Source organism: Drosophila yakuba, chromosome X (assembly GCF_016746365.2).
Source record: "Drosophila yakuba strain Tai18E2 chromosome X, Prin_Dyak_Tai18E2_2.1, whole genome shotgun sequence".
Taxonomy (NCBI): Eukaryota; Metazoa; Arthropoda; class Insecta; order Diptera; family Drosophilidae; genus Drosophila; species Drosophila yakuba.
The window spans coordinates 9,245,400-9,258,437 of record NC_052526.2 but is presented as its reverse complement, the minus strand read 5'-3'; the positions used below and the strand labels follow the sequence as shown (position 1 = coordinate 9,258,437).

Below are 13,038 nucleotides of genomic sequence, written 5' to 3'. Positions count from 1 at the left end.
AACCCGATAAAGCAATGCAGTTCCTCATTTTCCACATCGGAACGGATATTTTGCAGCGGATCTAAGTAATTCGATGCGGTTAGGTGCGTTAATGCCAATGCCATAATGCGATCATGATCACCCTTTTGGCAAATTAATAGCATTTTTACAATTTCATTTACGATTTCGGTTACAGCCGATGATGATTGCAATTAGCTACACACATTAAAGGCGCTCGCAATCACAGTAGCTAGCGGTGCGTAGAGGTATAATAAATAATTCCCAATTGAATAATGCATTTTGGCCGGCTAAAATAATTTGTTAACAAAATGCACTACACACATCTAGGCGTTGTGTGCTTGGCTAATTGCCGCAGGCACTCTGCTTTTTGCCGTAGATATACCACATCTCTGTTTTTTTTTGTTTACCATTTCTTTTTTTTTCACTTGGGTCGCGGAAGACGACCATAAATCTGATCCACATGCCCAACTAGATTCCATCTCCATGTGTGCAGTATGTGCACTATAGGCCCAACATTAAGGCCCCTATTTCAATTCCGATTTCAATTCCAATTGCAGCGCTCTCAAGTGCAACGCATAAATATTTATGCTGCAAAGCAATGACCGTCCAAAATTTTACAGTCATCTGAACGAAAATGAAAGTTGCCCGCCACCGGCGCCTTCTCAGGCCCCACGATCCCCTTTTCCTTTTCCAGCTGCTCCATTTCGAACCTCTCCACTTTTGCCCCACGAAATGCGACACTTGAAACAATTTATTTTATTATTCATCAAATGTTGCAATAAATTATTTCAAATGTTCTGATTTAAATACGGATTGTATTGCAAAAATGCAATATTTACGATTGGTATTTTCTCTATAAATTGGTTTAAAATGGTCAGAAAGTTGAAAAAATTACAGTCTTTTACTCCTTATTACCAATACTAACCATCCATGTCACTTTTTGACCGACTATGTAAAATTAATTTTTGGTCAATTTTTCGCATTTTTTTTTAAGGGGTGACATCATCAAAATTTGCAAAAATTTGAAAAAAAAAATATTTTTTTTTGAAAACACAGTTTGATTGGAAATTTAATTACGAACTCAACGAGGTATGACATGTTATGATCATGTTATGATAAAAATACTGATAATAATAATCGCAAAAACACAGAAAATCGATTTTCGGCAAAAATCCAAAATCATCATAAAAAATTAAAAAAAATTTGAAAAAATAGAATTTTTCGATTGGAAATTTAATTACGAACTCAACGATGCATTACATTCCATATTCGGACCAATAATCCTAATGTTATGATCAAAATACTGATATTTATAACGATTTTCAATATAAGTTTGATGTACTATTTTTCACAGTGTAATGTCAAGCTCAAAGTCGGCTCGTAAGCCTAACTTTTGGCCTGGTTGTCGGAAGCCGGCAACATGCAAAAATATATTTGCATTCGCAGCGGAACAACAAGCTGCGCCGCTCCGCTGGCGAAAATAAAAAGCATTTATTTATTTATTTTTGGGCTCCGTGCACAGAGTTCAATGGAGGGGCAATTGCACCTGATAATGCCCCCAGAGGTCGCAGGTTTCACAGAGTGGTTCAACTCTTTGACTCGGCTAATGAATGGAGCTAATGTGAATGGATTTGCTTTGAGTGGGTTGAAGGTTTTCCGCTGGCTGGAAACAACGAAATAAATCGTAGTAATTTGTAAAAGACTTAAACAATTTAATTTTTACTAAAAAAAAATGTAAAAAATATACTTCTGAATCCTAAGTAACTCTTACTTTGGAAATAGACAAATCTAAATCAATGTTGGGCAATAATATGATTGAAGAAAAATGTACAGCTGATTATAAAGGTGCTATTATATTGTAATTTCTGTTCATCCTATAATCCAATGTACATTTATCGAGCTGAAAGCAGTGATATCGCAATACTTTGATCCCCACTTTATACTTTCCTCCCCATTCGCAAGTACTTCCAATAAATTCGGTATCGAGCACTTTTACCCTTCGATTGCATCGCTTGTCAAATGAAATGGAATGGAGTACGAGTAAACAAACCGGAAATCTCCATCTTGGTGCCGATCTTTATGGCCTTGTTGCTATTGGGCCCCCAGTTAAACGCTCAACTTTTGAATTGGGAATCATGAATAATAAAACGGTAAGTCAATTGCCAGACTTGTAAATCGCTGGCGATGATCGCTGCGAGCAGTTTTGGCTCAGCCAAAGAAAGCCTCCAAAACTGGCCAACGTACTTCTCTCTTTCCAATGCATCGCCCTCTCCCTTTCTGAATCGATATCCCCGTCCTCTTCTATAAAGATCCGAAAAGCTTTTGCAATGGTAACACAAACGTTGAATGGAGCACGTAGCTCAATGACAAAACCCGAAGACAGCCGAGTTGAAGCCCCGAGAAATGGAAACGAAATCGAAAGTGCCGTCTTCTCAACGTTGTATCACTGGAAATAATTTTGTAAAAAACTGTATTCCCAAAATATGCTACCAAAGTAACAAATGAAAGTTGTAGGTTTGTACTGATACTAATATAAAAGACTGCAAAAATCAAAGTGCAATTATTTATCTACCTGAGAATAAATAAGTGGGGAAAATCATTATGTATTAGTGTATAATTTTTTTCCGGTGTACCCATTTTGTAAGCAGCTTTACGGATACTTCTCCCTCTGTTTTCAACTCTCTCTCTATGGGCCTGAAGCTCGGACTTTTGTTTGTGCTGCGACTTGGACTCTACGGATATAAGTTGTTGTTATCATTTGGGAGTGCGAGGGAAAAGCTTTTGAAGGCCGTACGAAAAGCTACTTCTTCATCATTTTGGCCGTCTTCAGCCAGTCCAATGTGGCCAAAAGCAAGACCTAAAAGCGAATTGCTCATTGAACAAGACGAGCTCGTGGCGTGCGTTTCGCAGTGAGCGGCAAAATATATATCACAGATATATGTATATAAATGTTTAAGTGATCGGTAGTGAAACGAAATCGCCGTGGACAATTATCACTTGACGTAGAAATTACAGTGCAATAAATCGTACTTTGTCCCTTATTTTTTGTTTGTTAGTTAATTATTTTTTTTTTTTTTTTGCATTATCTGTTGCCGTTTTGAAAGATGAAAGACGGCAACAGCAGTCATGGTAATCGTGAGTGAGACAAAGGAAAGTGGCAGGCAGTCGCGTTCAGTTTGAAGCCGCCACACCACAGAAAAAAAATAAAAATAAAAATAAATAATCCGTACTAACGTCGGAGCAACTGCAGCTACTGGAAAACCAAAGCAGCGGCCACAACTATAACAACCAAAAAAACCAGAGGCAAGTTTACTAAACTCAAGTGAGACTTAATAAATATATAATATTTGTTTACTTGTTTGGGATAGACAGAAAAAATGCCGCTAGAATTAGTTAGCAATTGTTTTCTTGTTATTCATTGCATATATAATAATAAGTAGTGAATAAATAAAAGCTTAACTTTTAGCTTTATAAATACATTCGTTAATAAACACACAAATAACCATTAACTCGTACATTAACACCTATTTGCATTCATCCAAGACAACAAGCGCACACATCAAGTGCGTTCATTTTCACTTTTATTTTATGTAACAATAATGATTTCTGACCCTTTGGCAAAGATGGAAAAAAAAAGAGGGCGCAAAAATTAAAAAAAAATACTACGAAATGGAGGCAAATACATATTTGGAAAAAAGGAGGCGAATACTACTAGTAGGCAAATATTCTTATGTAATCCTCCTACCAAACACACCTTGCGGTTGGAATTTGTTTATTTGTTTCTGGTCTATTCACACTTTCTACCGCCGATACGGTGGCATTACTCCGGCGATCTGTCCAATCCACCGATCCAGCGATCGGTATATCCATCTCCTCACACCTCTGTGCGAATTATTATCAATTTGTGCACGTCGCAGCCATAAAGAGGCAATCATGGAGCGCGTGTATCGCCACTGGCACTGTGTATGCATACGACTCGGGCAATTAAAAGCGCCAAGCAGGCCAGCAGGAAAGTGACACTACATAGCCAAAGCTACATAACCATATGATTCGGTGTACTCAAGTGAGAAAGGCCAAAACAGAGCAGGGAAAACCCTTAGGAAAGTAACTACAAGTTGGCCCAAATGCAGGGTCAGTTCAGTGTTCATGCAAACAAAATTCTTAATGAAATAGAAAATGTGGAGCTTAAAAGTTTTTTTTTAATCTTTTACTGCAAAGAAAAAATAGAACAACATCATGGAATTTTTATTACAATTAATTTATGCAATTATTAAATAGAAAGCAAGAAAGTTAGAAATGGTAGGGTAAGAAAATTGACAGATAAGTTAAATTAGCCATGTGCATATCATGGACGTGAAATTAATGTTTAAATAAATACAATGAAATAAGTTATAATACTTAAAGTATATTTATGAAATAAAAACCAACAAGTCAAGTTTTAAAAGTCAGTGAATACGCCTTTCGTGCTTTAGACTCTCAATAAATCACAGTCTACCCAAACATAAAGGTAGTAATTATTTAATTTTCAGGTGTCACCTAGCAACTGCAGCACACACAGCAAGGAAATTAATTTTTCTATTGTTTTTTTTTTCGACGTTTTCTCGCGTGTGTTTGTTGGCCAAGTTGGGCTTCTTTAATGTGTCACGGTACCATGACTCAGCCGGCTGTCGAGAAAGCGTTCAGCCGGAGTAAAGTAGCTGAAATTACTTGCCACACTCGGACTAGATTTATGTGGCTATGCGACGACCCACAGAGGGCAGGGCACACAGAAAAAACAAATAAGCAAGCCAACAGAAATCCGTGAAAATGTCGTCAATTATGGGGCATAATGTCTGGCCATAATTAAAAGCTGTCAAATCATAATTGGCAGGCAGTTGAGCACCAACAATAAAAAAAAAATAAAAATAAGCCAAAAACTGAGGCCAGTTGCTAACAATGTGTGAATTGCATAATGACGACCTGAACCAACGAAATAAATGGATGAATCGACATCAATGTGATGTAAAAATGCCCGAGAAAACCTGGCCCAGTATTATTGCGTCAAACAGAAAAAAAAAAAAAAATGGATATACATGCGTATACGAGTATAGCTTGGAGGGTTTTCCTTTGTCACTCCGCCCAAGGGCGTTGCATAAATTAGCGGGCAGTGTTGCGTCTGCCTTTAACGGGGATTTGAGTGAATGAATTTTTCAGATTTTGGATTTAATTTCTACCGTCTGCCTCTGATGATGTTTGTTTTTTTCGGTTTTTTAGTGTTGTTAGTTACATGGCAACCGTCGAGCCGTTCAAATCGCTGGAGCGAAATTGCTTGGCAAAAATCGTTATATATTCACATATATATCTCAATTTAGCTAACAGCATTTTGCGCGGCTAAAAATAGACAACTATTTTCGGTGCGGTTAATTAATCGAGAGCAGTTCCAAGCATTTATTTTCCAGTGTTGTGACAGAGGTACCCAAAAAGAAATAAATAAAAAATGAAAACAAAAACTAAAAAACCAGAAAACATGAATAAAAAGGGAAAAATAAAATAAATATTACATACAATAGTGATTACATGAAATACGAGTACCGTATGTAGGAAGCTCGATGTCGCTTGGCTTTCACTGCGATCGCTTTAAATCGAGAGCGCAGGGGGAAAACTGGAAAAACCACAGAAAAAACAACAACAACAACAGGAGCTGGACAGCAATTAAGCCCCGATGCCGCCAATGGACAAACAAAATAACGAAATTGCATTTTACAGGCTAAGACATTGAGACATTCAAGACTCTCGAGAGACAAGAGACAAAAAAATCAAGAGTCGAGGTTTTTTTTTTCTTGGTGTTTGCTTTTTCCGCCTGTCAAACGGCATTGAACTTGAAAAACTAGCCAGTAAGAGAAAGAAAAATAGAGAAATATACGCAGCCGCGGAAAGACAAAATAATACTATATATAAATAAGAAAAGAAAAGAAATGGCTATCTAATGAGATGCAGCTGACATCATTTGAATATTTATATTTTTAAATTTTCAATTCAATTTCAATGCGATTTGATAACGTTTTATTTTCGTTGCTTGCGAAAATGTACGCAAGTTCGTTGCCTAAGTCTTTTGTTTGACTGCGCGTGTGACAGCGCCATCTGTTGGTTAACGATTGCCAAACTGGAGGCTTTGGAATATATACACTAATTTTGGATATATAGCGGCTTCCGCTAGTCAATAATGCTTGCATGTTGCTGACTTACGAGCCAGTTTTTCGGTTTCGTTTTTGTTTTTGCTTGCCAAGTCATGCAACAATGGCAAACATGTTAACAAGAAATCCAAAACCCACAATGCTCATCAGTTACCCATCATCCATAAATGGACGAATGATAGCGCGGCTCCCACGCTTTTGAGTGTCGTTATCTGGAAATGATCGAGAGCTGGTTGCTTCATCAATGGATTAGGGTGGGAAATATTAAGATGTTGCGATTGCAATCAAAGCAATCAATCAAGAGTTGTAAAATGTGGTTATCTGAATTTTGATGGATTTTACTTCAATTCTTATATAACAACCAACTCTTGAGCAATGTAAACTGAAACTATATTTACTAATTGAGTACCCTAATTTCATTTTAATAATTCTAATTTCTTGGTTACTTTATTCTATCTTAATAATATACATAAATTGTATATATATATACATATATATGTATATGTAATTTTTAAGTTTTTAACTAAGTTTACAATTTCAAAATCTAAATAATGTGTCTCCAATTTGTATCATTGCAGTTCTGTTCATATTTCTGTCAAAATATGGGCCAAGAGATATCGCAACAGCAAAATCAGCAACACCAACAACACCAGCAGCACCAACAACAACAACTACCCCACCACAAACGACAACCACAGCGAAAAAGCTTCAGCGGCATTAGCAACACCAACCAGCCAATCTACACGCCCACAAGTCACCTTTCCACCAGCTCCTCCACCACGACCAACGAATATAGCCACAATAACACCAGCAATAATATCAACAATAATAACAATCAGAACTACCGATTGCGTCACAAGTACAACTTGAGCAAACAAACCTACGAGCGAAGCAAGATACCAGCAAGTGCAGCGAGTACCAGTCAATCGGATACGGATTCGCATTACGCCAAACTAAATCTGCAAAGGAGCAGTTCGCAGAGTTCCGATAGCGGTATCTACAACTCGTCCTGCCACTGCAGTTCCATATCCTCGATATCGGCTGTTAGCAGCAGTGCGAGCAGCAGTCGCAGCAGCAGCAGCTCTAGTCGCGGTTGTCCCAGTTCTCTGGTGTCCAGCAAATCGAACCGCTCGTTGGACAAGCAGAAGCACTACCTAAGCCATCACCTGTACATCAAGTCCTATCTGGACATCTTGGAGGAGGACGAGCGGGCACGGGCTCACTTCAAATCCGCTCGTCCGGGCGGCATTCGCAACTATACACCCAAGATCTTGGCCAGCGGCGAATCGAGCTTATCGGGTAATTCCAGCACCAACACAGCTCTATCATCCAGTGCTCCGGCGCATTGTTACGGACCGGGAAAGCGGACAACAGCCGGAGGAACAGGCGTATCAGGTGGATCAGCAGGTGCATCAGGTACAGGAGCAGGAGCTGGAGCATCGGGAACGGATCCGTGGATTTGACAATTACTGAAACATGGCGTTTGGCACAATGACGTCTTTGCTTGGCATGATCCCGCTGCTGGCGATCGGCATGAATTTCTATCGCTATCAAAGCGTAGATCCCGAGAACAAGGTCCAGGAGCCAACCGTCGTAAGTTGAATTCAATAAGCTAGTCTTGACCATTATTCATAATAATATGAATAATACTTTTAACGATTTTTAAATGTATTTTTATTAACTTCCATTTTTTTTCAGATACGTCGTCAGTATGATTTTGTGGTGATTGGCGGCGGATCCGCTGGAGCTGTGGTCGCGAATCGCCTGAGTGAGGTGCGCAATTGGACTGTTTTGCTACTCGAAGCCGGCGGCGATGAAACGGAGATCTCGGATGTGCCAGCTCTGGCGGGCTATCTGCAGCTAACGGAGTTGGACTGGAAGTACCAGACAACGCCCTCATCCACACGCCAGTACTGTCAGGCGATGAAGGGCGATCGCTGCTTTTGGCCAAGGGGAAAAGTGCTGGGCGGAAGTTCCGTGTTGAATGCCATGGTCTATGTACGTGGCTCAAAGAACGACTACAATCATTGGGCATCGTTGGGTAATCCGGGCTGGGACTACGACAGCATGCTCAAGTACTTTCTCAAATCGGAAGATGTACGAAATCCCTACTTGGCCAAGACGCCATACCATGAAACGGGTGGTTATCTAACGGTTCAGGAGGCTCCATGGCGTACTCCACTCTCGATAGCCTTCCTACAAGCGGGCATGGAGATGGGCTATGAGAATCGGGACATTAATGGTGCCCAACAGACGGGCTTTATGCTCACGCAGAGCACGATTCGCCGTGGTGCCAGATGCTCCACGGGCAAGGCCTTCATCCGTCCAGTGCGCCAGCGACAAAACTTCGATGTCCTGCTCCATGCGGAGGCCACCAGGATCCTGTTCGACAAGCAGAAGCGAGCCATTGGTGTGGAGTACATGAGGGGTGGTCGCAAGAATGTGGTTTTCGTGAGAAGAGAAGTGATTGCGAGTGCTGGTGCTTTGAACACACCAAAATTACTGATGCTTTCGGGAGTGGGTCCAGCTGAGCATTTGCAGGAGCACAATATACCAGTTATATCGGATCTGCCGGTGGGCAGCAATATGCAGGATCATGTGGGTCTGGGCGGACTCACCTTTGTGGTGGATGCACCACTGACCGTCACCCGCAATCGTTTCCAAACCATACCAGTTTCCATGGAATATATACTAAGGGAACGTGGTCCGATGACATTCTCGGGCGTGGAAGGTGTCGCCTTTCTGAACACCAAATACCAAGATCCTTCGGTGGACTGGCCCGATGTGCAATTTCATTTTTGCCCCAGTTCGATCAATTCTGATGGTGGCGAGCAGATACGAAAGATATTGAATCTGCGAGATGGTTTCTACAACACGGTGTACAAGCCACTGCAGCACAGTGAAACCTGGTCGATATTGCCACTGTTGCTGAGACCGAAAAGCACTGGATGGGTGCGTTTGAACTCGAGGAATCCGCAGCATCAGCCCAAAATCATACCAAACTACTTTGCCCACCAGGAGGACATCGATGTGCTGGTGGAGGGCATTAAGTTGGCCATCAATGTGTCTAATACACAGGCATTCCAGCGTTTCGGCTCCAGATTGCATAATATCCCCCTGCCAGGCTGCAGACATTTGCCATTCCAGTCGAATGAATACTGGGCCTGTTGCATCAAGGAGTTCACCTTCACCATTTATCATCCCGCTGGCACCTGTCGCATGGGACCCAGTTGGGATGTTACGGCCGTGGTTGATCCAAGATTACGCGTCTACGGGGTATCCGGTGTTCGAGTGGTGGACGCCAGCATTATGCCAACGATTGTCAATGGGAATCCCAATGCACCGGTCATCGCCATTGGCGAAAAGGCCTCCGATTTGATTAAAGAAGATTGGGGCGCCAGGCGGGCGCACACTTCCACTTAGTTAAGAATTTGTCTATCGCTTATTTATGTTTCAACTAGTCAAATGTGGATTAACTGATGTAATATTATCGCTATGTGTTTTTGTTCTATCGAATTCCTCGTTTTGTTCACCGTTAAATTTATGCTTAGTTATTTGAATAAGTTTTAGTGTACAAAATCCCACAAAACTGTTTTTTTTTTTTTATATAACTTTATCAAGCATTTTATTAAATATTTATGTACCTATTTATGAAAAAGAATCGTTTCTTACTCTGGTTACTTGGTTACTTATTGTGACATGTATTAGTCGGCTGCTGATGGGATTTCATTCAAAACATAAATAAATTACCAATTTTAATTAATGTTTTTAGGTTTTCATGTCCACTACTTTATTCGTATCTACTAATAGACTTTTGCAACTATTTGATGTACGATTTCTTGATAATTGATATATTTATTATTAGGATTTACTAACTTTCTTGTTGTTAAATACATTTTATTTACATGAAAGCCTCAAGTTACTCACTTTCATGTAATCTTACATGACGACTGTCATTTATTTGATTTATTCGAAAGTCAGTATTTAAGTCAAAATTGATTAAAAAAAGAGCTTAAACTAATTAGTATATATATCAGACACGTGTGTCTATTTATGATCTTAAATATTTTAATTATTGTTTATTTACTATGGCTTTAGATGTATCAGTGCATTTAGCATGTACATGAACCGCATTGAACCGATAGCTAAGACTTCAACCGCAGAGAAAGTGAAGTCACGAAGTTTATAAATTGTATTCAATTTTTCGATTTGCCTTAAGTGCTGGGCGTTATTTTGCACACGCCCCTTTTGGCCAGCTTTCTGGGCAGCCCACTCTTCCGCTTTGCCAAAGCCAAATGTCAAAAATTGCCAGTATGATCGAAAAATGCCCCCACGAAGGCCCCTTGAAATGTATAAACTCTCTGCATTTTTAATATGCTGATGGCCGATGATGGTTTCCGTAATCCCCCGCCTCTTTTCTTTTGGCCGTGGGCGTGGCTTTTGATAGTCAGGCTTCCGTGTTGCCATCTAAATAAGAAAATAACAAAAAAAAAATAAAAAAAAATATACCGTTTCGCTTTCGAGCGTTCAAGTGTGCCAAGGTTATTCAAATTTGTTGACCACATTAGTCAGCTTTTCGGCACGTTTTATTTCGTAGGTGTCAGTTGAAAGTTTGGGCAATGCCCTGTCGACAATTATCGACTGCCAGCGAAAAGCCGGACAATTGCGAATTTCGCATGCGACTTCCAGGGAAGCCCAATACCATACCCCACCCCCCTTCTGTAATAATATTGCAAAAATAAATAACAACAAGGAGGAATACAGCAATAAATGAAACCGAGTCTATAAACCACCCAAGGCGATGCCCAGACTTCTTATATAAGGCCCTCTTTCGGGGTTATGGTATGGTATGGTATGGTATGGTATGTTCATGGTACGGTATACAGTGGGAAATAACTAATAAATAAATGCAAACAAAGTTTCGGCCAAATATTTGATTTGATTTTAACGAAACGACAAGTCATTGCGACCGCATACTAATGGAAAGTGTTATGCCAAAGATGAAGATGATGAAGATGGGGAGTCGGGATGATGACACACTATATAATATATGTACATATAGCAGGCACGTCAAAGATCGGCGGACGTGCGTTGAATATCTGTGTCTGTGGTCAGTGAAACACAGAAATTGGGTCATTAAACCGCCGAAAGTTCGATCGATGAGACCATCTTGAAAATGAGACCAAAATAAAAATGAATAGGACATTAAAGTATAAATATATCCATAAATATATCTAAATACCTATATATGTATCTATGTAATGTTGGAATCAAGTATTCAAGTGAATAGCCAAGCCTCTCTCAATTAAACGAGAAAGATCATCCATCTTACATCCTCTAAATAAGCTGTAACACATGAACTGAATAAAATGAATCATTTGAGGAACTCATTGGTAACCATGCGTTGTATCATCAGTGCGCGTATGCATTGAATCGAAATTAATCATAATGCATGTCAAGGGGAGTTGGCATTCGTTTGAATACCTTTTTCACCCATTTTTCTCTCCATAATCTATTTTCTTCATTTTTCTCCCACATCGTAATCGTCATCCTCCTTAGCTCCATAGTGCAAACAGAGATACGTGATGTCGAACACACGCGACAAATCGCACATGAAAACGAAAGAAGCAAATGAATCCCAGACTGGTTGAGATTTTTTTTTTTTGTGTTTTTTTTTTTTTTTGGGCGGGAAGAGGCTTGTGGAGCTACGGGAGGGATTGAATAATCTTTGCTTAATTTCGGTCAATTATGCCGTGCCTCAAGTCCGCCATCGAAGTTGCAATTGCAGCGAAGCCAAACTGAGAAAAACCAAAAGCGAAGCAAACCAAACCAAACTGAACTGAACTGAGTAAAATCGTACAGATCCGAACCCGAAATCGTTCAAGGCATATAATTTCAATTGCAAACTGGAAAAAATGCGGGGAGTATGGCGGAGCATTCGGAGGAGCATTGTCAAAAAAATATCAAGTATCCGCCGCTTATGTCATAGATGGGGCAAGGTGTTAGGTGCCGCGCCTCACGTAGGCAATCAAAAACCAAATCAAAGCCAACAAAATATATATATATACATCCGCGCTGCTATCCAGCTAACGAGGTTTAATTCAAAGTTAAAGCCACTTGTTGCCCTTTTAATTCGAGCTCTGATTTGGTGGTAGCACAGCCTTTCGCCAGATGGTGCACTTCAAATCAGCCCACCCTCTCTTGGCTTAAAGGAGTTAACGGATGAGGGAAAGTTTTAATACTCTCGAAAAAGGTATGGCTTCATTGCTAATTTCTTAGAAAATATAGAGAAATACATTTTGGTATAGAATTTTTAAGAAATATTCTATTTAGCAAAGGATCAGATTCAGATAGATAGTTTTTAGGTTTTAACAAAAAAATCCTGCACCTATATTTTGCAGTGTCAAATTGGCACGGGCACTTAATAGTTACTTTTCCAATATACCCCTTTCCCCAATGAGTTGCACTTTTTTGGAGTTGCCAAGGGGGCGTTGCTATTTAAAGTCGCCACATTCCCTTTTTGCAGGCAGCTTATCTGTATGGGTCCCACCTCCTCCGTGCCCATGGCCCCTCTTTATAAATAAGGTATACGACATACATATATCCCTCTTCCCTGAGCACTAATTGCACTTTAACACCCAACACCCAGCACCCAAACAGCCAACAAAAACGGCGAGCTGAGAAACGAGGCGAAATGGGAAAAAGACAGCAGTGAAATATTTCAACAGCTTACCTAAATCATGTTGTTGCTCTTTACCATAGCCGTGCTGTTTTTGTTTTAAACTTTTTTTGGCTCATGATTACATAAATTATACCCGTTGACAAAACACAGCCAGCCAGGTTGTCCCAGGCAAAATTGCCAAAG

The 13,038-nt window shown here is 40.0% G+C and overlaps 3 protein-coding genes across 7 annotated transcripts in view; 2 read left to right on the top strand and 1 right to left on the bottom strand.

Moving 5' to 3' along the window:
* Positions 1-13,038, bottom strand: part of LOC6524754 (flotillin-2) — a 90,723-nt gene that overhangs the window by 46,136 nt on the left and 31,549 nt on the right. The window lies entirely within an intron of this gene.
* Positions 2,868-7,636, top strand: LOC6524760 (putative uncharacterized protein DDB_G0282129). Its single transcript, XM_002100568.4, has 2 exons — positions 2,868-3,303; positions 6,752-7,636. Exon 2 carries the CDS (start codon positions 6,776-6,778, stop codon positions 7,634-7,636), a length of 861 nt encoding a protein of 286 aa, XP_002100604.2. The 5' UTR covers positions 2,868-3,303; positions 6,752-6,775.
* LOC120321921 (glucose dehydrogenase [FAD, quinone]) lies at positions 7,650-11,563 on the top strand. Its single transcript, XM_039376188.2, has 2 exons — positions 7,650-7,766; positions 7,872-11,563. The coding sequence occupies exons 1-2, from the start codon at positions 7,650-7,652 to the stop codon at positions 9,594-9,596; spliced, it is 1,842 nt and encodes a 613-aa protein (XP_039232122.1). The 3' UTR covers positions 9,597-11,563.